The sequence below is a fragment of the Peromyscus maniculatus genome, chromosome 4 (genome assembly GCF_049852395.1).
Source record: "Peromyscus maniculatus bairdii isolate BWxNUB_F1_BW_parent chromosome 4, HU_Pman_BW_mat_3.1, whole genome shotgun sequence".
Classification (NCBI taxonomy): Eukaryota; Metazoa; Chordata; class Mammalia; order Rodentia; family Cricetidae; genus Peromyscus; species Peromyscus maniculatus.
Window position 1 is genome coordinate 12,325,708 of NC_134855.1, and position 25,471 is coordinate 12,351,178.

The 25,471-nt window shown below is 51.8% G+C and overlaps 1 protein-coding gene across 2 annotated transcripts in view; it reads right to left on the reverse strand.

The window, feature by feature from the left end:
- Nucleotides 1-3,856: 3,856 nt before the first annotated feature.
- Nucleotides 3,857-25,471, reverse strand: part of Col5a1 (collagen type V alpha 1 chain) — a 156,456-nt gene continuing 134,841 nt past the window's right edge. The window contains exons 58-66 of one of the 2 annotated variants that reach the window (XM_015986637.3): nt 24,859-24,966; nt 23,355-23,408; nt 22,557-22,592; nt 21,120-21,173; nt 19,895-20,150; nt 19,033-19,145; nt 15,159-15,227; nt 10,878-11,111; nt 3,857-6,470 (exon numbers count right to left, since the gene is read on the reverse strand). In XM_015986637.3, the coding sequence (XP_015842123.2) occupies nt 6,324-6,470; nt 10,878-11,111; nt 15,159-15,227; nt 19,033-19,145; nt 19,895-20,150; nt 21,120-21,173; nt 22,557-22,592; nt 23,355-23,408; nt 24,859-24,966 (1,071 nt within the window). In that variant the 3' untranslated portion in view covers nt 3,857-6,323. Of the gene's footprint in view, nt 6,471-10,877; nt 11,112-15,028; nt 15,098-15,158; nt 15,228-19,032; nt 19,146-19,894; nt 20,151-21,119; nt 21,174-22,556; nt 22,593-23,354; nt 23,409-24,858; nt 24,967-25,471 lie in introns of both variants that reach the window. The other variant, XM_015986638.3, reaches the window with a different exon arrangement.

A 25,471-nucleotide genomic window follows, 5' to 3' on the forward strand; every position in this document is an offset into this window, starting at 1 on the left:
GACACCCGATCCTGGACCACATAGACATCAACATGCAGATAGGTGAGTGACACCCACCTTTGGTCAGGCCAGACGTTGACAAAAGGCATGTGGTGTCCATGTTTTCATTTAAAACCTCTATATTTCACTGGCCTTTGGAATGATTTTCCAAAAGGCCTCTGTGCCCCACCCCAGGCCTATCCTCTATGCCAAGTCCATACTCATAGCCATGCTCCCCATCAAATGACTCCTTTGTCCCTTTGCTGTGACATGGAATCTCCAAAGACAGGACACAAGTGAAACTTTCCTCTTCGTACACTGATCTTCTCAGATATTTTGTGAAAACCACGGAAAGCTGATGAACAAACTAAATATACAGAAGTGGCTCAAGCCACTGCTCTAGCTGTGCCTAGTGTCCTGTGTGGCCTTCTGTGATGCACCCATACTATGGGAGCTATCCCAACCACATGCAATGGCTGCCAATCAACAGCATCCAAGGACCCGAACCCTGTCACCATCAAGGGCACTTGGAAGTAGGGCCTTCTCTGGTGAACCCTATCAATAAGACCTGGATCCTCACAGGCACCTGGTTGCAATGTCAGGAGAGACCCTGCACCTCAGGGTCTGCTGAAGCTCTCTCTAGGAGCTGTGGGATGAAACTGTGAGCTGTCTGAAGCCTCTGTGTCTCGGGGTCTCGGGTTACTCCACAGTGAATCCAGACACAAAGGGGGTGGGCTTGTGGTGCTATATAATTAGCACCTATATAAATTTGCCTGAAGATCAGAGAACAGAACAAGCCACTCGATTAAACATAGAGGACAGGCAGTGGTGGCACATACCTCTAATCCTAGCACTTGGGAGGCAGAGATCCGTCTGGATCTCTGTGAGTTCAAAGCCACCCTGGACTACATGAGATTGACTCAGTCTAGGAGAGAAGCAGAGCCAGGCAGTGGTGGCACACACCTTTAATCCCAGTATTTGGGAATCACACGCCTTTAATCCCAGCACTTGAGATCTCATGCCTTTGCTGGGGAAGCACACACAGCCATTAATCCCAGCACTAAGAAGGAAGTGATGGTTGGGTAGAGAAAGTGTGTGAGGAGACAGGAACTAAAGCTTTTCAACTGAAGAAGCCCTTTTGGCTAAAGGTAAGACGTGGCAGTGGCTTGTTCCTTTGTCTCTCTGATCTTTTAGCATTTGCCCCAAAATCTGGCTCCGGGTTTGTTTTTTATTTATTTTTATTTTTTATTAGAAGACCATTTTAGAATTCGAGTTACATGGGCTCCCATCTTGGAGAAGATTCTTTTTAGTAGCTTCGACCCTGAAAAGGTTCTCTGTGCATTGGCTTCCAGTTTGAAATGAACTTGAGGAAGTCCCAGAGGGCAATGGATTCTTGCACAGTTGAACATGTTGGCTCACAACATATGCCTGGGGACTAGATGTCTCCCAAACGGATGCGATTTCCACTCGTCAATCTGGAAAGAAGGGATGTGGCATGCCTTTGGGAGGACACATGTGTGGCTTCTGTTATGTGTTTACTCCTGGGATGTGGCTGGGGAGGGATGTCTTCCTGCCTCGGGCACAGAACAGACCTGGTACCTGACAGAAGTCCCATGTGAGTGGAGTGTGGCAGTGACAGATGCTTATGGCTCATGTTCGGGAAGTTAGAGGAGTAGAGAACAGATGGAAACCCGGGCCTTGCATTCCAAAGTGTTGGCTTCCACAGGCTGAGGGAAGGATGGGTCAAAGAGCTGATCTGGGACCTTCCAAGATAGAACTCACTGCAGCCAAGCTAGGGATCTAGCCTGGGTTCCTGCTGGGGGTGGGGCTATCCTCACCCACCACATTGCAGCAGGGCAGGGAGGTTCCAATACCCCAAACAGTGTCCAGCTGTCCAGCCATTCAGAGAGAGTCAGCTGACCATTCCAATCCAAGTGTCTCACAGAGGCTTTGTTCCAAGTGGCGTGAAGGAAGGGACCATCACAGAGGCATGCCTGGTCAGAGCTCGAGTCTCTACCTGTTCTTTGAGTAAGATGAGGAGGAAGAGATGGAAAGAGGAGCCTCTGAAACTTGGCCCACATTGGAGCAGAGGAAATTGTGGCTTCAGTGGGACCCTGTGATCTTCCCTAGCCTTAGTGGATGAGCTCATGGCCCACGCCTCTGTGTTCACCACAACCAAGGGTCACTGGGAGAAGTCAGGAGAGTCACTGTTCACACAGCTTCCCAGTCCCTTAGGTTGTTCTAGAACTTAACTCAGGAGGAGCGAGGCCTCGGGCTGGGGGCCTCCACCTGGGTGGTGGGAATATCATGCTAAATCCAGTTAGAAGCCACTCACTCTATCAAGGTCTGGGACCAAGTGCAGGTTTATGGTCACCCTAGAATAGGCCCCAGTTGGTACCTGGACCTTCTATTCTCAGCCAGGAAGCTGCCCACTGTGGTCTGGAGGAGGCTCTGCACTCAAGAAAGTCTCTAGCCTGTAGGTGCAGTTCCCACACAGGTGAGCTGGGCCATCTTCCTGCCAGGTGCACTCCATGTGGGTCCAGGTCAAGGGATACTGCAAGATTTCATCACCGACTTCTCCAGACCCTGCTGGAGGCCCTTTCTGTGAATCCCATCTCTTAGAGATGGCCAGCTTTCCACCTGAGCAGTTCGGAGGCCCCACCAGGGGCACCTCCCACCATGGGTCCCCAGAACTCCTATTCTCCCAGCCTGTGACAGTGTCACACTATTGGTGTCCCTTTCCTGAGCCTCTCCCTGCAACCCACAAGATGTATTTGCTATCACCTGCTCCCACTCCAAGCCTGAATTCCAGCAGCTCAGCCACACTGGCCAAGTTCTGATTGGTGTGTCCCACAGAGCTTTTCTCAATTGGATATTTCCGTAGTGGATGCTGAGAAACTTGGTCCAGCCCTGCAAATCCTCAACTCTGGAGGCTTTGCTTTCTACACTTCAGGGCTGTTTTTCTCATGTGCTTTTTAAAGCAGGCAGGAGCAACTTGCCTTGAGGCCAGCTTTTTCCTACCCAGGGCTTGGGTTATTGCCTCATCATTCACTTCCAAGCCTTGAAGCTATCAAGTTATTAAGCAGCTATGAGACTCAATGTCCTGCCTGTGTGACTGTCAGCTTTAGTTCGCACAGAAGGGAGGTCTCCCCCCCCCTTACCAAGTCCTTTACAGTTCAGGGGTCATCAGGGCAGTGCTCCCAAATGACCCAGCCTGTGAATCACCTTGGCTGAAACAGATGCCTAGCCTGCCTTGCAGAGCATCTGTAGAGCAGAGTGGTGTACTGCCTGGGGGCTGTGAACCTTACTGAGATCCTGTGGCCTGGAGCTCTGTGATAACAAACATCACTTGAGATGGCTCAAAGCAGCCAAACGTGCTTCCTGGAGTGATGGTACGAGTTCATGACAGTCTAGTGGGAATGACACCAGAACCTGCTGGGATGTTGCCGTGACTGGTGACATACATAGGGAGCCACTCCTTCAGAGGCAGGAGGTACGTGTCCCATCTGCTGAAGGTGAACCACCTGTTCCCTCCTCCAGCCACAAGGAGCAAAGGAGTGTGATCTGATTATCTAGCTGCAAAGGTGTCACCTGATGGATTTAGTGACACTTCCCCTCAGGGTGTCAAAAGCCCACAGTGACAAGGAAGGCCTCTGAAGCCAGCACCAGCTACATCCTAATAGTCATTCATGGGTACAAAGCAGCCCACAGCTGGGCCCACAGCAGTGTGAGGTCACAGTCAGGTAACTCTTCTCCATCCCTCCTAGACTGTCACCTTGCTCAAGTTCATAGTTCCTAATGTCGGGAACTGTGTATCAACAGAAGAATCAGGAGGTGGAGGGCCTGGCCAGGCAAAGAAGACAGCCAGTCAAGTCTCTGGGGTGTAAACAGTAAACTCCTTTATTGAGACACTGTTACAATGGTTCCTTTGTTACACAGTTTTAAAATATTTTAGAACACTCTTCCTGGGGAGAAGTTAAAATTTGAGGTTTCCCGTTAGACTGCTGGGAAATATACAGTGTATCCTTTGGCCTGGGATTTTAAAGGACCCAAGGTCCCATAGTTTTTATCACAGCATTCTATTTATGTTTTTGTGTATATTTTCGCCAGCATTTGCCCAATTATACGTATATGGAGGGAGAGCACACACCAGAGAAAATGGAAACATAAAATGATGCCAGGAGCATTTCTGCAAATATAAGAAGTAATTTTATTGTAAAATATTGAAACTGAAGTGGACTGAGGAGAACAGGACACATTTTGGACTTCAATACAAATTGCAACTTGGAAGGGACTGACAGAACAGGACAGAGTGGAAGGATAAATCAGATGGGGCGAGAGGCAGAAACCGAATCACATGACCTACACAGAATCCACAGGGCATCACATGGCCATCTTCCAATATGGCTTTTCTCACGCAGAGTCATGCACAGCAGTCCCTGGCTCACATGGCATCCTGGCTTTCAGGAGGAATCTCCAGGCCAGGCTTTTCTTTGGCAAGAGTAAAACTTGTTCTTCAGGAAACTTCGGGGATGCAGGTTGGTGGCATTCATCAATCCTGGTCGCTCCTGAGTGCTTCGCTGTGGTTTCCTTCACTTTAGGGGTAGGGCGGGGACAGGAGCACCAGAGTGTGATGGCTGGCTCCGGGGGCACCATAGCTTCCTCGTGGTGGACTGACTCCCTGCGACTCACAGTCAGCCGTTCTTTTTCCTTGCTGGTCCTGGAGACCCCTGCACCTGGAAGGCAGCCCCTCCATCACACAGACCTTGGAGGAGGAGGAGGGAGAGGGCAGCATGCAGAGGGATCCATACTGACCCCAGAACAGACACTGGCACTCAGGCCACCCCTCTGGTGGAAACCCAAACAGCAGCCCTGGAGCCACAAAGTCCATTGCATATCTCTGTCCACCCGCTGCTCACAAGGCAGTCTGGCTCTCAGCGTGAGCACCCAGTGGCTTTCCATCCCATCCTTAGCACGCACACAGAAATTAGCACCACAAACACGCAGCAACTGAACACGATCATGGATACGCGATGTACCATGTAGGAAGTCTTTGTTTGGAGCAAGCGTTTTTCAAATGAAGTAAGCAGAACACAGAGGGGGGTCGGGCTTCAGGAAGGACTCCCCACTATCATGAGCATGGGGTGCCTGCAGGGAAGAAAGATCTCTGGCACCAATCCGATCTTTAGGTCCTTGGCAAAATCTCAGAATGTGGAGAAATGGCCTGGATAAAGGAAGGTGGGGGGAGGCACGGCAGGCACCCTAATGCTGCCTCTAGAACACATAGCACCACAGGAGACAAGTGTAAAAAAATCAGCACCAATGTTCATAGTTATTTATCATTTACAGAACACGTGGTTCTCCAGCCCTGGACACTGTCCCATCAGCCTCTGCAGGAAGGAACATGGAAAAAGGAAGCAATCAGGATTAATTTAAGCCTGTGTTTTAATCTGAGTGCATGTAGGAAAGGCAGGATCTCAAATGCCTTTTTTCCCCTCCCCATAAAAAATTATTCAGAGCTAATCAAAAAGAGAAAAATAATTAAAAGTCTGGAAAGGGGCCCAGGCACCTGCAGTGGTAACATAGCTTCTTGCTGACTGAGCAAATTTCCAATTTATTGCACGTTCTGGGGGTGGGGGGAGTGAGGAGATGCCCTCTACGGAGAGCCAGATTGCAAGCCCGAGCTGGTGCCCCGTCCCAGCTGCCCGCTCTCCCCATGGGCCTGAGGCTGAGTTTCCATGCAAGATTGAAAGCCAGACACACTTAACATTTATAACAATACAATACAAATATTTACTTAAAACTCTCACAAAAACATAAGCACCTTTAATCCATCGGAAAGGCACGTGTGGAATGACATTTGGCCTCTGAGTGGATGTGTTGAGGGTTATTTAAAAAAAAGAAGAAGATAAAGGCTTTGGCGACCTTTACAAGACCACCTCAGAACATCTTTTGAAGGTCAAGGGAAGTATATATCTTCAAGTCGAATTTTTTTTTTTTAAAGTGATTTCCAAATACTGCCCCAAATGTTAGCCCCTGACTCCCGGCTAACAGTCCATGAACACCTTTGATGAACCTGTCAGGAGAGCTGGGGACCAGGGCCTGCAGTGTGGCAAGAGGCTGTGGTGTGGCTAGGTCATGTGATTCGGCTCCGTGGGGACACGGCTTTCTCTTTGTTCTCTCTGGGTGTGGGGTCCAATGCCACGGAGGGTCCGAGGCACAGATGAGTCAGGCAGGCAGGGGTGAGAAATGTTCACTGTCCAGGATGGGCCGTGCACAGGACACCCACAAGTGGGGTGCTGAGGTCACGAGGTTGCTCTGGAGACCAGTGGGCTCAGCAGCTCCTAACCCAGGAAGCAAGCTGGCCCCACTTCAAATCCAAATTTCTGTGAGGCTTCACCAAAGTCGTTGAACATGATGTCCACGATGGGGACTTGCTCCACTTTGGGTGTATCAATCTCCAGCACCGTTTTCTGGTAGCCTTTCTTGGTCTAGGAACGGGGAAGAAGGCAAAGGCAGTTAAAGCTGGGGACTTCTTGGGGGAGGTTAAGGTGTTTAGGTCACCTGCCATCCCTGACCCAGGTCCCCCTCTGCCCCAAGGCCCTACCAGCTCCTAAGCCACCAAGAGAGCAAGTTGGAGGAAACATGGCCGAGCAAAGAGGCAATGGGACTTCTCATAAGACTTCACACAAGAGAGGCAGGAGGCACTCTGCTCCCATTCCAGCCCCCTCCACAGGTGTGGGCAGGCAAAGGATCCTTCCATACTACCTGTTCCAGAGTGAACTGGGTAAACTGAGGCACAGAAGGATGCAGTTCCTGAGCAGTCTGTTAGAGAAGCCAGTGTCCCTCTTGTGTTCAGACTAGCACTCTTGGGGAAAGGAGGACAAAGCTCTCTTAGGAAAAGCAGGCTGAGCCTCAGCCAGGTGGGGGAAGTTGCCAGCAGAGACATCCCTCTCAGCCCAGAATATAGGGAGGAAGACATGAGTACTTCTGTCCTCAATACCAAGCAAGCTTAACTTCAGGTGTTGAGAACATTTATCATGGAGGCATTATCACGGAGGACAATCTGGTCCTGCCATCCTGTCAGCTTCCTTCAATGGTCCCCAACATCCGCCTTTCCACTATGAATCTTGGGTTACCCACCAGCCATCTGTCCTGAGTCAGGGCTCCCATACGTTGGATGTAGACTGCATTCACATGAAACTGTCTGACCTGGGAAGGCTTTCCCTCTGCTGCCTAACCCCTGGAGAAATCACGAGGAAAAAGGAGATGGACAGCAAGCGTCTCCTTTGTGGGTGCAACATGCCAGGGTACTGCCCTGAAGAGGGTCCTCTACTAACCCTGGGTCAGTCCTCAATCTCCCATGTTTGGTGCCCAGCTTCAGGGCCTTATCTCCCTGGGTATAAACTGAGTGGGTACCCCAAGTCCAAATAGGAGCCCTATTGCTCCAGGTGATGGTGGGGGGCTGGGCTTTGGAAAGATGATTGGACCATGAGGAAGGATCCCTCATGAGTGAGATTGGTTCCCTTATGAAGGGACCCCAGAAGGACCCTTCTCCATCTTTGCCATGTGATAACATTGCAAGGTGACCATGCACGACCCGGGGTGATGGTCTCAACCTTGGACTTCCTGCCTGAAGAACTGTGGGCAGTTCCTGTCGTTTATAAGCCACTTAGGCGATGGTCATTGGTGATCACGACCAAACCAACCCAAGCCGCCCTGAGCCACAGCTGCAGACTAAGCCACTCTCTCAGACTTCCGATCTGGGGCCCGAGCACACTGGTGAATTCTTTGTTTAAGACTGGGAAGCTTTGCAGGCTAAGATGTTACATACAACAGATAACACACTCTGCTGCTCGAGTCTCCAGCTGGAATGTGGCAGGCTTGCTGAGAGTGCAGGGGTGAGTGGGAAGGTGGGCAGCGCCCTCTCTACCTGGCATCAAAGTCCTGTCTTCACTGCTCTCAACTTCCATTCACCCAGACCCCGCCCACCCACAGCTGTCCGGATAAGACACCTCTGTCTTGTGCTCAAAGCCAGGCTGGGGACACACCGTGGCCCAGGAGCAGATGAATACTGCAGGCTCCACCCACCCAGACTAACTTGGGGTAGATTCAGAATCTGCAAAATTGTCTTAAATAGGAGTCTTGGGTGATTTTGTCATTTATAGTTTTCTGGCTGTCCCTTGAGAAACATTGAAAGAACTTGCCACCAGGAGCCCGGCACAGATGCTGCTTGCTTAGAACATAGTTCAGTTTGAGGGCAGATCTGGCCAGGGATTTTCATGGTCATGCCTGGAACTTATCATGTGATGTATCTGGGGGCTAGAGAGATGGCTCAGTGGTTAAAGTGTTTGCTATGCACATATGAAGAGAAGTTTGAACCCTCGGGAATACACACGAATGCGGCAGTCCACATGAAATTCCAGCTTTGGAAGACAGATGGGATCCCACAGCAAGCTAGCTAGCAAGACAAGCCCTATCAGTGAACTCTGCGTTTAATTGAGAGAGACAGTCCCAATGAATAAGATCCATGATTCCCAACAGAATCCAATGCTAGGCCTCTACATATGCACACACACACACACACACACACACACACACACGTACATATACAAGTACATGTGTACCCATATATGTGTTTATACATGAAAAAAACATGCATACACACAAATATGTACAACACACACACACAAAATATAAAAGGAAAAAAATACAAGGACAGTGGCCCATGCCTTTAATCCCAGCACTCAGGAGGCAGAGGCAGGTGAATTTCTGTGAGTTCCAGGCCAGCCTAGTCTACAGAGAGAGTTCCAGGACAGCCAGAGCTACACAAAAAAACCCTGCCTCAAAAAAAAAAAAAAAAAAAAAAAAAAAAAAAAAAAAGGAAGGGATATCTTCAGGGGCTGTATTTACATAGCCATGAAGCTAACTGTGAGGTAGGTGAGACTCTCACCTCCTGGCCAGTGTGGGAGCTGCCCTACCATCTAGGCTGTTACCTTGGTCTCTGCTCACAGACCCAGACTTGCATGAGGTCATCAGCCTGGTCTTTCCTGGGCTCTGGAAGGTGGTATAGTCTTGGAGAGCTATGTGAGGTCAGTGATGGGGTCTCCATTTTTGTATACCAGTGAGTCATGAGCCTACAAGCTTACAGCAGGCCCCACTTCCCCCCTTTACAGCATCAGCATGGAGTGAGTCTCTCTCCCACCCCAGGGGCCACCATGTGTGGAGCTGGCAGGCGATTTCACATGGATTTGTGGGGCCCCGTTGCTCCAATTATCAGAGCGCTTAGAGAGGGACGTATTTAAAGAAGAGACATAAATAACCATTGCCAGCTAGCAACGGCCCCCCAGGGGCACACAAAGCCGCACAAACAACGGGATTGATGTGGAGTGACTCCCGGCCCCTCCACAGGGCTGGTCGCTTGGCAGCCCCGTCAATCAGGCTACCCAGCCACACAATACCAGTGTTGGAATTCCAATTTCAGTGGCTGTGATTACAAAATGAATCAAGCCGGCCTCCCAAGGCTGGGCAGGCCTTGGCACCACTGGCCTGCATGTGGACGACAAAAACCTCCTGAAGGAGCCCTGCAATTGAACGAGAGGATTGTGACCTTTCAAATCGTGGCTGAACTTCTCGGGGGTTTGGGAGCAGAGAGCGTGTTGGCCACCCTAGTCAGCCTTGCATGCTGTTCCCCTCGGGTTGCCTTGTGCCTCCACAGCCCTGCCAGTCTGTTCCCTCTCCCTGAGTTCCCTCCCAGTACACAGAGCCAATTTTCCCCATCAGCGGGTTATTCTGTTCTGAGTCATTATTTCCCCCACCTTTTCCAAGGCAGGATCTTTTCTTTTCAGGAGTAAAAACAGGAGGAGGCTGCGTCTCCCTCTCCAGCCCGATACACTTCTGTTCTATACTTGCCTCTGCATCCAGAGAGGCTATGGATACCACAGCTCAGAATGATGTTCTGTGCTGCGACTAGAATGGCCCTCCCCAGAGGAGGTGGTCAGCCTGCCCCTGGAGGTATGTAGAGAGCTCCCCAGTATGGTTGGCTCCCCCCACTTAGAAGTCCAGTCCTGGACTGTGGAAATGGTCAGTCAGTGGAGTGCTTGTCTCGCAAGCATGAAGGCCAGAATCTCATCCCCAGAACACACATTTTAAAAGCTGGGTATGAGGGCTGGAGAGATGGCTCAGTGGCCGAGAGCACCTGTCACTCTTGCAGAGGACCTGGGTTCAGTCTCAAGCACCCACATGGTGGCTCACAACTATCCACAGCTCCGGTTCCGGGGGATTAAATGCTCTCTTCTGGCCTCCGTGGGCATCAGGCATGCAGGTGGTACATAGACATACGTGTGGAGCAAAACACTCACACACATAAAATAAAAATAAAATAAGTCCTTCCAATAAAAGCTGGGTATGGTGGCACATGCTGGCAGTCTTAGTGCTGGGGGTATGTCTGGGGGGAAGCTGCCAGATTCCTGGAGTTCACTAGCCAGCCAGCTTAACTTTCTTGACAAATTAAAGCCAGTGAGAGACCTCGTCACTCAAGAGGAGTAACCATCATTTGTGCCATCCACATGCACCCTCCCCCAACACTAATGCATACAAGTGCACACACACAAATATAGACACATGTTTCCATACACACAAAGGTGCCCAGTCCATGTTCTCACCCTGCCTAGAAAAGAGCTACTTAAGTGGAAATTGTCTCTAAACTCCAAGGCAGACCTGAACAGGTCAGCTACATTCTGATATGGCCAGGCTGGGGCATATTTAGCCCTCCCTGTATCCCCAACATACAGTTCAGGGAATGGAACACAGAAGGTACCCCACAAATTTGCACTAAGTGAGCAGTGCACCCAAGGGAGGGCACACAAGGTGATATCGCGGGCACATGTGATACTCACAGCACAGCCATCCACCAGGGCGCGGATGTAGGGGTTGTTATCGTAAGACATCTCCTCATCGTTGGAGCCCAAGAAGCGGATAGCCTTGTCGTAGCTGCCTGTGGCGGCATCCTGCCAGGCCACTGACTGGTAGCAGTTATAGGTGACGTTCTGGTGGGCAGAGGCACTCAGCAGCCGCAGGAAGGTCATTTGTACCACGCCCACAGGGTTGCCTTCAGCATCCACGTAGGAGAGCTGGGGTGGGGGGTGGGTACAGCAAGAGGATCAGCAGACTGGAGACACAGCAATGGCCACAGCGTTGCCCACATCCACAGGGCTTCACCCAAGCCCATCTCCCTGAGGCTGCTGCCTGGAAACTTCCGTTTTCCTTGCCCCTGAGGAGCTCCGGGAACAGGAGCCAAGTGAAAACACACCTGTGTTCTCCAGGGACAGACAGTCCTGCTTCTTACCCTTCATCCAGCAGCCCTGCCTCTCCAGGTTCAGTGCCTGCACTACTTCCTTCAATAAGCCTCTCTGGGTCCTGTTTTTCTTGCATTTGGCCCTCTTTTCTGTCTCCAGCTTCCAGGCCACTTATGAGGAGCCAACCATCTCCTCCCAACTTGGCAGGGTCTGCTGGGCTTGATGGCACTGAATGAACATGTTCCTTCATGAAGACCTGTCCTCTCATCTACAGGACACAGAAGGCTCTACACTCCCATCAGTGAGTCAGGACATTAGGAGCAAGAGGCCAGGTCTTACTTCCTGGGAATAAGGCCTGGGAGTAGAAAAGGCTCCTGGGGTCCTGGTGACCCTGCCCTTCGCTGTCCCGGCAGGTGTTGAGTGTTTTATCTGACCCCGAGCCTTGACAGAGGTTCTTCTCTCTGCTGGGCACATGGCCCACAGGCAGGAGATGCTACAACTGTCACAGTTGGTCACAGCCCTGTCACTGCCCTTCACTGTCCCCTGAGGCTGTGTGCACCAGCCTCCCTCTACACCAGCTCAGGTCCCGTGTTCTGGTGCCTATCTGTCACCTTCCTTGGACCATGTATGTCACAGAGCTCAGCATGTTGTCCCTTCACTGTGCTGAGCAAAAGAAGGGCTCTTGTGGACGGATGGGAGGCAGCCTTGTGAGTGTTCAGGATGCACAAGGCCCCACTTGGCAATCTGCTAGACGCAAGAGCTAGAATGGCCAAGAGACTTTGGGGAATGGCACGGCCTGGATGGGTGATGGACCAGCCTGAGTAGGATCTGAGCTGTGTGGGAATTTGAGTGACCAGATGTAGAAGCGGGTCCTCTTCTATCAGGAGACAGGATTCTGAGATAGCAAACAGGCGATCCCACTGACCACTGGCTATAGCAAACAAGAAACAGGTCTCTGGAGAGAGGACCCCTCACTGGAAGGCACCACTCTCCACAGCCAACTAGGGCCAGCATCAGGGAAAGAGAAGGCCACTTGGTAAGTGGCTTCCACGGTGTCACCAGTATCTCAAGCCACTCTGCTCTGCTAGCGCAGATTGGCATGGGCATCCCAAGAGGAGAGTCTCATTTTCGACATCTCTTTTGCAGAGAGTTTTCTGAGACATCAGCATTTCAGGGGTGCTAAACTCTTAGCCGTGGGACAAGACACCGCCTCCCCAGCCTGGGTGTGACTGGAGGCCTCTCTCCAGGCAGACTAGCAGGGCTCAGCGGGGCAGTTCCTGTAATGACATTTTCTTCGAGGAAAAGAGGCTGCCCAGAGGTCCGTGTCTCACTCTGATAAGCCCATCTCCAGTCAGCCACGGCTCTAACACTGTTCTGTGTTAGCCACTCCAAAGGGCATGTGTGTGGTGGTAATCTAATTGTACTGAAATGTGATTTTGATTGTATGTTAATAAATAAAGTTACCCGGGGGTCAGAGCTATTAGAGCCATAGACAGAGTGTGGCGGTGGTGGCACATGCCTTTAATCCCATAGATCTCTGTGTGTTCAGGGATACAGCCAGCATTGGAGACATATGCCTTTAAGACCTGGGGGGCTGTACATACAGACAGTGACGAGGCAGTCACGTGTTTGGGTTTACAACCAATGAGAAGGCAGAACAAAATACTATAAAAAGACGGACAGACAGGATATAGGTCTCTTTCGGGAAGCTGGGACACCGCAGGAGGAAGGGTGAGATTTTAGCTCTGACCTCTCGGCTTTCTCTTTTACATTGGTTCTGTGTTTCTTATTTAATAAGATTGTTGGTTACATCTACACATGTGGGCACTGAAGGAATGCTGGGGGCACAGGGCACGATGACTAAGAACAGTGAGCACTTTAGAACCCACGTTTTCAGTAGTAATAGGAGGAAAGAATGGGGTGGTGGAGCCAGGCCCAGGACCCTGCTCCTTCCCGCCATGGCAGCAGGACACTCTGCGGGTTCCCAAGCTATCAGCAAACTTCACCCCCTTGGAGACAGCTGGAGAAGAACCAGTCAGACTCTGCAGAGGAAAATGCATACCAACCGTCGGTCTGGGCATCTGGCGCTCCTGGAAGGTCACGTGACTGACTCGAGAAAGGATATATGCCACAGCAGAGGCAGGGTTGGCACCAGACACAGAAGGACCCGAAGCTCCAGTACTATCCCGGGTTGGAGTCTTCAGGTAGCCCTGCCCTAGGGGATTCCCTGCAGTTTCAGGGTGAGCGGCCATCTTAGGCAGCTCAGAGACTGCCCCCCCCCCCCAGTTACCGTGGTTGCTACTGGGAGCTGGGAATGAGGCAGTGGAGCCTGGAGGCAGGCTGGTTTGCCCTGGACGGTCCCTGCACCTCTGTCCCCGGCAGCCAACTCAGGATAAAGATGAGAGGGGGCTGCCTAGACATCATTTGCTCCTTTAGCATGGACAGTGGCTGGGGTGGGCGCCCCCCGGGGGACCTGGACTATACCAGGTGGAAGTCATTTTGAAAGGGGAGAAGCCGGCCCAAGGTCAGGCAGACAGGACCCAGTGGATCTCAGCCCTGGGCAGTTTCACTCCGACAGCCCTTCTTGCTCAGGTCTCTTGTCACTGCTCACCAGGCTTCCCTCCCCACAGGTCCTTCTGTGTACCAGTGGTCCTCCTCCGAAGAAAGCAAAGGAAGCAGAGGAAATGACAGATGAGGATGCCCAGCTCCCAACAAGGGAAGAGAAGGCTGTGGGGGCTGAAGTCAGAAGAGCACAGGCCTGCAGCTTCTGTGCATGGGCTGAGCTCCTCAGGACCCTGACAGAGGCCGGCATGCCTCCAGGCCAAGGGATGACAGAGAGGTGGGTGGGGGCAGGATGATCCCAGAAGCTACTTAGTGCTCAGAAATACGTGGCTGTGTGTTCACGAAAGGCTGAGGCTGGTGCAGCGCTGAAAGGCAGTGGAAGCCCAAAATGGGGCTTGTGCGAGCAAGGACCCATAGGGTGAGGCCCCCGAGATTCAAGAGGGGAGTCAGAAGAAGGTGTGGGCTCTACTCGGGACCCGGAACCTGGAGTCTGGCAGAATGTCACAGAGCTTTGAGCTGACTCCAGGAAAGGCTCAGGGTGCTTAGGGGAGGGAACATATCCTGTTTTGAGTGGGAGAACACTGGTCTCACAGCAGTGCATTGAAGTAGTTCCTGGCCTCCATGCTGGCCACAGAGCCTTCTGGTTGATGTTTTAAGGTCTTTTCACCTCTGAGGTGATTGGGTTCTGAGATACACCTCCCGTAAGTTAAACACAGACTAATGTATGACGGGTGCAACTGGGGACTGCGAGGTCACCAGCAGCCAGGGCCTGTAGGCCCTGCACAGCCCAGGAAGAGGGTGTGAATGGCAGCAGCCTGGAGGACCCCTCTGTGGGCCACCTCGTCTGCTGTGCCCGTGGACTTGGGCACATCTCTGCCCTGTGGTGCGTCAGCCAGGTTGTGCCACCTGTAAGCGGCCTGCGGCTTTACTGGAGCGCCCACCTCCAGCTGTGGATGCCCTGAATCTCATTGGGAAGCTACCCACCTACTTCCAGCATGGAAGGAACTCTGACCTGGGTGAAAGAAGAGGCAAGAGGAAGGGACACCACACCCATCGGGCCTTGCTGTCAGGCATGTGGAGCCGTTTTGGCCTAATGGGCAGTAGCAGGTGTGGCCCCAGCTGCGACCAGTCCCATGCAGCCCCCAGAGCCAGGCCGAGCGGCAAGCAGGCAGCGTGAGGCGGCCACTTACCAGGGAACCCCGTTTGTACTGACTATACCAGGTGGAAGGCTGCTCTTTGGGCCAGCGGGCCATTTTACTCTGCAAGATAGGAGATGGCGGGTTTAAAGAGACATCGGCAAAGGACGTGCGGCCACCTTACCAGTTTCCCACGCTTGAATTCACTGAACCAGGAACCTGGGTTCTCTTTGGGCCAAGAAGTGATTCTGGCCTACATATCCGGCAGGGATGGTGGGGAGGGGGAGAGAAACAGAAAACGAAAGGGTTACTTCTGCCTCTGCAGACAGACCTTCCCAGCTTTCCCAGCCCCACGTCTTGCCAAGGTGCCTACGCCTCCCTAAGAGCGGAGGCCTTACCACAGTGACGTGGGGTGACAGCAGCTCTGGAGCTCTACAGTGGCCAAGCACAGGTCCTGGCCAAGTCACGCCAGGGCTACAGACTGCACCTATCAGCCTGTGTGCACCAGGGCGTCAAGTGTCGACCAATGCAGGAGTCTCGTGTCAGTGACGGGAAAGTTGCAGCCAGCATGACCGCTGGGCTAGCAATGTGTGGGTATCTCATCCCACTCTCAATCTTGAGACGCAATGGCTATGGCCTTTCAGCTGCCACCTGCCTCCACAGCAACATGGACAGCCCCTCTGTGTATGTGGTGCATGGAGATAGATAGATAGATAGATAGATAGATAGATAGATAGATAGATAGATAGATAGATGATAGATAGATATGTGCGTGTATATATATGTATATACATATATGTGTATACACACACATATATATACACACAGTATGTGTGTATATGTGCATAAGTGTGTATGCATGATATGTGTGTGTGCCTAAGGTACATGGGTATGGTATGTGTTGAGTACATAACCATATGGGAAGCTCCCTCTATGCTGGCTGGCTGCAAGCCATGGGAAAAGCAGGCTGAGACTGAGCCAGAAGCTTCCTCCCTTCTGGTTGACTTCCTTAGTGCTAGGAGACACTAAGTAGGTTGCTGGAAGGATGTTATGGGTCCTGCATGCTATGCTGCCAACAAGCCAGACAAGATGTACACACTGGTGCCATAAGCGATACAACTGTTATGGTGTAACCAGCTGAGGTTCAATAGGTTTAAGACCCACTTCACAGAAGGGAACTCACATCCGGACTGTAAGCCAGGGATAAAGCCCATGGGTGGGGAGATGACAGGCTCTAGAGGGGAGGCCACTGCTCTTGCTTTGTGAATGGATGTGATGATCCTATCAAGTTGCCTCCTAATCACTGGTGTTTATTCCTACACAGATGACAGAGCCTTCTTTTCATGACCAACTGTCTCAGCTGGTCGTGAAAAGAAGTTTATTTATTTATTTATTTATTTATTTATTTTGCAATAGGAGGTAAATTGAAGAGGCTCATAACCAGTCACAGAGACTATGAGACTGTTGCTGTGGCATGGTGACCCTTTATGAAGGAAAATCATCAAACATCTTCATCACACTCTCTAGGGCTCATGAAAAGAAATATCATAGAAGAAGGTGTAGAAACAATGCTAGAGCCAGAAGAAGTGCTGAAGTGTTTGTTGTGTACCTATATCCTCCAAATGGAAACATCTTTTCCTACAGCTAAGTTTACTAAGGCTCAGAAAGTAAAGACAACTCACAAGTCTCAGCAACCTCCTCAGAGTTACAGGATACACAAGGCAACCCTTAAAAGGCTATAAAAGCAATGAGAAGAAGAGGTTCTCTGACTACCCAAGCTGTCTGCCAGTCACGGAACTCCAATGATACAACTTTTGTGAATTGTAGGCCTGGTGCAGTGGTATCTTCAGTGAGACAGTTGCCTTTGAGTCACTCAAACCCCTGTAAGTAACCCCAATAAACTCACAGCTTCACTCAGCTAGACCTGGGTGAAATCACTTTTTGTTCTTTGCTCTGTTGTTGATGCCCCCTTATCTGAGGTGAAAAGGTGTTTGTCATTGTCTCCCCAGAAAAAGTCAAACAACAGAGGTGTGTGTGTGTGTGTGTGTGTGTGTGTGTGTGTGTGTGTGTGTGTGTGTGTGTGTGTGAAGGTCTTCACCGGGGACTTGTGATCTTTGGGGTCCTTGAAGCCATTAGGTAACATGCCATGACAAGGGAACAAAGGCTGCCCCAAAGCCTCTTGTAATTTCAGGGCTAAGTTGACACCCTTCATCATGGACTTGCTTCTGTGCCTCCCTAGCAGAGTCTCACTTGGGTCTAGTGGGGGGCTGAGTCTCTGTAGGGTGAGGGTAGGAGATGGTGTCTCTGGACTGATTCACTGTAGGTGTGGAAAAAGAGTCCTCCAGAAATCCTGGCCCAGATTGGGCTGAGCTGGTCCTTTAGAGACCCATGTCTGGGACCCGGGTCCAGATGTTAAGTTAGGGAGAAGCAGAGATGTGAGTCACTATTGATTGCCTCCCTTGAGATGGCTGGGTGCAAGGACAGAACAGACTGCTGGGGAAATTAGGTGTCCTGTCTGCCTGACCCTCCAGAATCTTCCACCTTTCTCCATGGTGGTTTTCAGATCTCTCAGTCAAGAGCACACTCAAATTGTGTGGGAGCAGTTCCTTCCAAGTCAGGGACAGAGAGAGCAAGCTTCAACTTGAACTTCTGTTCAAACATGCTCCAGGCCCTGGAGCCCTGTGTCCCAGTGCTACTAGGAGAGGGTCTCTTCCTCCTGGGCAGCCCTGGCCCAGCCTGCAGTCCATACATGTGGAAGAAGCAAAGAGGCAAAGTGCAGGGTCTGTAAAGACTCCATCTGACATAGTCCTAGAGACAGCTTGGCCACCAGAGGCTGTGAGTAGAGGGCAGAGCACCAAGATGGGTGAGAAATGTCTTAGTTCAGTTCCATCCCCAGCTCTGACCAGATGGAGGGATACAGGACCCACAGAGTAGCTCTTGTGTCTCTGGCCTCAGTGAAGCTCTGGCTTGTCTCTGGGAGTCTAGGAAATGAGGATGCAGGAGGGATGGATGGATGACAGAGCCTCTGAATCTCCCACCCCTGCTCTGTTGCCGCAGCCACCAGCAGGGTGTGACCAGGGGCTAGCTGGCACTTACCACTTTTATGGTGTGATTTAGAGAGAGAAGGGCAACCCCAAGGAGCCCTTATGCTCCCTCCAGCAGGAAGGAGCTCACTTCCCAGGTGCTAGGGTCACAAGGAAGTTGTGGTGTGGAACACACACACACACACACACACACACACACACACACACACACACACACACACACACACACTGCTGTGGCCTCCAGAAAATGGCATGGGAAAACTCTGAGCCATCCCAGGCCAGATGGAGGGACACTGAGGCTGAGGTCAGATATGCAAAAGGCTCATCCTCTTCCTGCCTGTCCTAGGCCAGAGTAGCCCTTTCCACAGACTCCCCAGCACATAATTTACACACGCATCATGTGCACACAAATTCCTACCTATAGGACTGAACTCCTGAAGGGCCACAGGGGTGACTAACTGGTACCCCACAAAATCTCTTTAGTCAGAACCTGGCTTTCTGCCTGCAGATTCCTCACACATACCCCTGCTGGGCACCTGAGAGGCCTGGAACAAATTCTACAAAAATAAGCTGGCACCCCCAGGTTAAGCACACAGCCTCTCCTCTCCTCTCCTCTCCTCTCCTCTCCTCTCCTCTCCTCTCCTCTCCTCTCCTCTCCTCTCCTCTCCTCTCCTCTCCTCTGTTCCTCCAGACATCTGGGGCTCTTCATCACACTTGCTCCTGAAGTTTTAGGTTGGTCTGGGCTGTGATGCTGCTGAGCCCCAATAATCCTACTGTGGGTGGCTGGAGGAACACTCAGGGCAGCCAGCCATTCTTCCACGTGCTACAACCGAGGTTGCACCTGCCTCCACGTACCTGAAGTACATCTTAGGACCACTTAAGAGCGACTTCCAGAAGAATGCTCTTGGTTCCGAAACTGACTGGCCTCTGGCTTTTAGCCTTAAAGCTGCATACACACAAGAAATACTGAAGCCCTGACCCAAGCGGAAGCGGGCGGTTGACACGGGTACTCACCCCCTCAGACTTCTTGTCGGGGAAGACACACGTGGACCCTCCGGCTGTGAAATTGCAGTAGACTTTGAAGGAGTCCCTGGAGCACCCTTGGTTGGGATCGACCCAGTATTCACCTGGATTTTAGAGGCAGGGAGGCAGATTCATGAGAATGGCTCCCCGGACAGTAGCAGAAGCCACTGTAACATTTCAGTCTAGCTGTTAAATGCACAGCCAGGGCCATAAAGCCACGGGCACAGCCTATCCTCTTCATCTCACAGCCCTTTCCTGTTCCTGTGGGAAGCATAAAGCGCAGCAGACAGCCCTGTTCACACAGCCGGGGCGTGCAGCACACTGTGAGTGTCTGCTGACCTTGACGGGTGGACGACAGAAAGACAAAGAATTCTCTGAAATGAACCTGGAAATTCACAAGGGTGGAGTCAGGAGGAACTGGAATCAGACAGCCCTCACATCCTGCAGGAGGAGCATCCCTGCTTCCCCATGGAAGACAAGCTGGTTTTGGTTTACTCTCGGTTTGAAGAGAGTGACGCTCCACAGTTCTGTCAGTGTTTAAAATCCGCTTGCCCCAGCACGGCACATCCTGACAGCAAGCTGCCTTCTGGGCCAGCTAAGGGCGCCAGGCCAAATGCGTTTTATACACGGTCCATTTGCCACTCACAGGGAGTGTTTCTGGCCCCATTTTACAGATCAGGGGCAATGAGGCTGAGGGTAAGGCAGGAAAATGCCTGGTCAGCCTTGATGCTCGGCTCCCTGTCTGGCCTCCCCTGACCATGTAACCGCCTCTCTGATGTTTCCACAGATTAATAAGGGGTCCAGCCTAGTCATCCTCCCACGGTGGCGAGTGAGTGAGGAGGCCCTCCCTCACCGTCTGGGAAATCAGGATGGCAGAGCTGAAGGTCCTTGCAGGTGCGGGCAGGGTTCTGCTGCGTGCCCAGTGGCCGCTTCATCTGCTCGATCTCCTGCTTCAGGGAGTTGAGGGAGCCGAAGATCTCCTCCATGCCATCAGCATAGTCCACATAGCTCTCCCCAGCCCCATCGTCCAGGAGCTGGCTGGCGTCGATGTTCCGCCGAGTCCTGGACGCCTGGATTGGCAGGGGCTGGATGACCTCACCTGGAGGGCCCTGGTGTGCAGAAGAGAGCAGCCATGGGTCGGAGGGGACAAGGACGGCCCTGTGACCCTGAACCAGAAGGCTGGGTCCCTCGGGTTCTGTCCTGGTTGGAGGACAGCTGCCAGCTCACTGTTTTCTCACCTCCTTTCTATATCCTTAACATTCTGTGACCATCCACCTACCAGGTGTCCATTCCCCCTGCCCCCGCCCAAGGCCCTGCCTCCTCTCCAGAACGCAGTGGCTCAAGGCCTTAGCTTTGTCTGCTGTTTTGTCATACAACAACACACATGCATAATACTCTTATAGAAACATGCCTGAATGCTTATACATGTCTGTTCACACTCATACATATGCATAATACACATATAGAAACACACATTCATGTTCACACATATACATCTAGAAATGCCTACACATTTATACATGCATATTCATGTACATACACATACATGCATAATACACACATATAAAAACACACATGCATATTCACACACATATACATAGAGAAACATGCCTGTAAATTTACATAGGTATGTTGACAAACACACATGCACAATGTACACAAATAAATATACTCACACACATGCATGCATGTTCACACATACATATAATATATATGGTACAGACAAATGCACAAGTCCATACTTATAAGCATGAACACAGAAACAAATATTACTTACACATAGGAATATATACACACATAACTAAGCACACATATGTATGTATAGACATATGACACACTTACATAGTCACATATACCCACATACATGTATATGCACATTCTCTCTCTCTCTGGCCAGTAATCCTCCCCAGGGCAAGTCAGTCTATGAGCTCCATGACAGGACTGTGACATTGACGGTCCCTCTGCATCCCTGGGAATCAGGCCCTGGGAATGCCCTCAGTCTCTCTGCATCTCAGACAGCAAGCCCCACAGACAGACAGACACTCCCTCATCTCCCTCCACACTTCACAGATACTCACGGGTGGGCCAGGGAGTCCTGGGTGGCCTGCCTCGCCCTTCGGGCCGGTGGGACCCTGGAGAGAAAGTGACAAACCGGAACTCGGTCAGGCACTGACATGACCTGCTGGACCCACTCCCTCCAGAAAGCCAGGCAAGGGGACAAGGCAGGTCTCTGCTTCCGAGGCCAGCACCCTCCTCGGCAGGGAGCAAGCCGCCCAGGCGTGTTGGCCTAAGATGGGCCGGGCTCATTCAGAACAGAGGAGACAGGTATCAAAAGGAAGGGAAAGTGTCAGCAAACAGGTTTCTGGAAGCACAGGGCTGCATGCAGGAAATGTAAACCCAGCCCTGGCAGGATTCCATCCCACCTCAGCCAGCAGGGCCATTGTCAGCGAGGGAAGGAAGTGTCAGAGAGGGTGACACTGTGGTGGGAACGCAGAATAGCTCCGCAACATGGAAACTAAAGAGAGATGGACACGCTACACGATCTCACTGTGCCACCTCTGAATGCGCATCCGAGGACACAAAGTCACTTTGTCTGTGTGACACTCGCACACCCGAGCGGTTACTGCACTGATGGGCAGCGGGGACATGGGATCAGCCTGGGTGCTCCAGCCAGTCGATAAGGTCTCTCTCTCTCTCTCTCTCTCTCTCTCTCTCTCTCTCTCTCTCTCTCTCTCTCTCTCTCTCTCTCTCACATGCACACGCACACACATTGCTCAGGCATAAAGAAGGCCATCTTGTCTTGTGCAGGGGGGACGCGGGGCAGGGGGATGACTAGAGGCACTCTGAAGTGAACATTACCAGAAATATAATGTAGAATAATTTGAACATTAATAGTTCATAGAAAGTAGATGACAGAATAGTGATTTCCGAGGCTGGGGGAGGGGGTGGGGGACTGGAACATTCGAAGGATGGAGGATGGGTGATGGGTACCAAACACAGTTACACAGGAGGAATGAATCGTGGTGTTCTATAGCACAGTGGGGCCGACACACGGACTAGCCTGCTAGGCTTCATGAATATCTAGAGAGGCTGGAGGGCTCCCACACATTGTAACAATAAAGACACAGAAACGCTAATGACCCCAACTCGATCAGGACATGTCCTATGCACGTAGAGAAAAGCCACAGCGAGACCCATTCCGGGGGTTTGGTATGTTAGCCGGAGTGTGAAGAGGTTGCAGGGTCTGGCAGAGCTAGCTCGTCTCATTGATCTCCTCCCACTGTGCCCCATGAACAGCAACAATTAAAATAATCCTTAAAAGCAGCCAGCAGCAGAGCAACAGAATCAAAACAAAGAATACCGACAACGCATAGTATGACGAGGAAGAGAGGAGAGGTGGAGGGGACCTCCATGGGTCAGGGTGGGCGTCCAGGTGACCCACTTCCCAGGGGACTCCTCTCCCACCCCAAGGTAGTCTCAGGTATCATGGGCCCCGTCAAGGCAGAGTCACTTACCGAAGAGCCTTTAGCACCTTTGGGACCTGGAGGGCCCTGCAGAGAGCAGAGGTCAGAATGTCAGGAGACGGAGGGGACAAACAGGTCCTATATTGCTCAGCCTGTCCCCAACTCCCTAAGTGTCCTCTCTGCTGGTTGGCAGGAGGAGGGCTGGTTGTGGCTGCCACTCACGCCTCCCCCACCCCGGGAGACAGAGGGTGTCTGATGAGATGCCACCCTGCCCACAATGCTCAGCTTGGGAAGACATTTGGACATCAAGAGTCAAGGGAGCGCCTGGTCTACTGAGGGGCCTGGAAGGAGGCGGCTGCTGGACATCCATGGCCATGTGGGCCCAAGGCCCGACTGACACAGACGGGTCAGAGTGGGCAGAGCTAGGGATTTGGGAATGACATTGGGGTGCTGGACCCTGAAAACACAAGGGAGGCCCAGCCCAGGTTGTCAAAAGGACATTCTCAAGCCTGGACTAGACTGGCCCAACTCATGCACACCAGGAAGAGGAGAGCCAAGACCTCCCTCCACCTCCCCAGATGCTTACAGAAGGATCTCCATTCTTTGGGAGGGGGTTCAGGTATTAAAGTTTGCCCTTCCCTTCCCCTTTGGCAAGGCAACCAGGGGACCAGCCACCCCTCTCCTGCTCCTGTGACTTGGAACCCCAATGTTGTGTTACATACAAATAATCCCTGGTCCACCCATCATCTCTCCTGACTTTCTTGTGTTCTCTAGGCCGGTTCGTCCACCTCCCTTCCCTCCTTGTATCCACTGGGTCCTCTATCCCCTGTGCCCATCCTACATACGTACCGGCAAGCCAGGGGGCCCAGGAGGCCCGAGTGGGCCAGAAGGACCAGTGATGCCCTAGAAAGGACCAGAAAATGCAGGTTACCAGCTTTTAGATAGGAGTGGAATTGGGGAAGGTGACCCCTGTGACCCTGCCATGATTCCAGGCTCCCTCACAGTCTCCTTTCCAGGGACACTGAAGCCTGGCAGGCAGCTGTAGTCATCCACTCTAGAATTTACTTCACGGTGAGAGCCAACATGTTTCCTCACTGGATTAGACTGATTCACCAGAACACCAGCCACAGGCTGAAATCCACAGGCCCAGCCCTGTGCCCAGGCTGGAAGGAACCGGGAATTAAGATACCACCCCCACCACACACTATGGAACTCAGACAGGTCTGCTTCAACCTCCTGCCCAGCTTGGCTACATGGTGTTAGGTCTCACCACAGTGGGCATAGGGAAAGCAGTGAGTATCCCAAAGTCTAGTCTGTCCAGCCACAGTTGACAGCCCAGCCTCACAGAGGAGAAAGTGTCTCCCTCCATTGTTAGCTCACAGGGCCTGGGTCTTTGGGTCCCTTGTGTGTCCCATACTTCTCAAGCCTGCACATGGCCAAGACCACAATGTGTGTGGAGAAGTGAGTGAACCTCCATTGCAGAGCCACACAGGTCTAAGAGTGCCACTGAAGCCTGGCGACACTTGGCAGTCAGAGAACTGCCCACGGTGGCTGAGGCAAGGCTCCACAGGGCCTCATCCTTTGATGCCATCTACTTCCAATATGACCTATAGAGTATGTCTACTGTTTGCTCAGTCTCCAGAGGCTACTGTCACCCCCACATCTGACTATCTTTAGGGATAGACCTAGGTGTGGGTAAGCAAAGATCCCCAGATGTGAGTGCTCTCATACTGGGAGTACAAAGTGGGGAATCCCATTATCATGAGTGGGGATTCCCATGCAAAGACATGTATGTCTTTTCTCCTGTGCCAAACACAGACAACCCTTCTTTCAGCTTGGGGGTCTCCTCCATTTTACCTCCCACAGCCAAACCAACATGCAGCGAGGGTTTCCTCCACCATGGCTCACCAAGACTGCAAGCTAACCGACTACAGTGGATCCCAGGGGAAGTCTGGGGTCAGATGTGGGCATCTGTGGCAAGGTGGGGGCCGGGATATTTGTGGTCACTGTTCCACCTCTCTCCACAAGTGAACATGGCTGATTGTCCACCACAGTCTCCTGCCCAGCTAGTCAGGTCAGAGGCTCTTGCATGGAGGTGAAGTGGCGGGAAAGGTCTGACTGCTAAGGCCTTCTGATTCTGAGGGTCACCATAGCAGTGAGCTCCTGCCTCCACCTAGGACCTGGGGTTAGGGTATGTTCTAACTTGTGCCTTGGGGACCTAGCTAAGTCCTGAGCCCCCACTGGCCCCATCAGCAAAGCAAGATTCGGTACTCCATGACAATGGGGACCTCCTCCCAGGCTCCAGGGAAACCAGAAACTGCTCCAGGGATGTAAGGTTAGTTACTATAGATACCTGTTCTCCTTTAGGACCAGATGAGCCCTGGGGGCCTGGGAGTCCTCGGTCACCCTTTTCACCCTGCTCACCCGGAGGTCCGATGAGTCCAATGAGTCCCGGATGGCCCTGTGAGAAAATGAAGGTGTGAGGTATCCATGCCGCCAGTGCCCCGAGTCCACCACACAGTGGGCCAGGTGACCTGGCACACAGCCATAACGCAGGGCAATGTGCCACAGTCAACATGTTGAGGACTGGAAATAAGAGGCCACGTGACGACAGGTCTCATGTCCCCTAGCCGGTAAGGAACATATTTGCAGTAAGGTACTGGACTAGCATGTGTGAGGCCCTGGGCTCAATTCCACACCATCATCCCTGGCACTGGACCCCAATAACAGCCAAAAAGAAGCATACAGGGGTACCCAGACCCAGAGGCCTCTGGATTTCCCTGAGGGATAGTTTGCATCTATCTTTTTACTTAGTGAACTTTCTGACTTTTGATAAGCATGTACCCTTTCCCACAAGGCCTGAGGCCGACACCAAATGGAAACTGTAGAGTGCTAAGGATTTATATTCATTTGAAAATCTTTCAGGAGAAAAATCCACCATATCTGCCTTATACATCTTTTGGTTT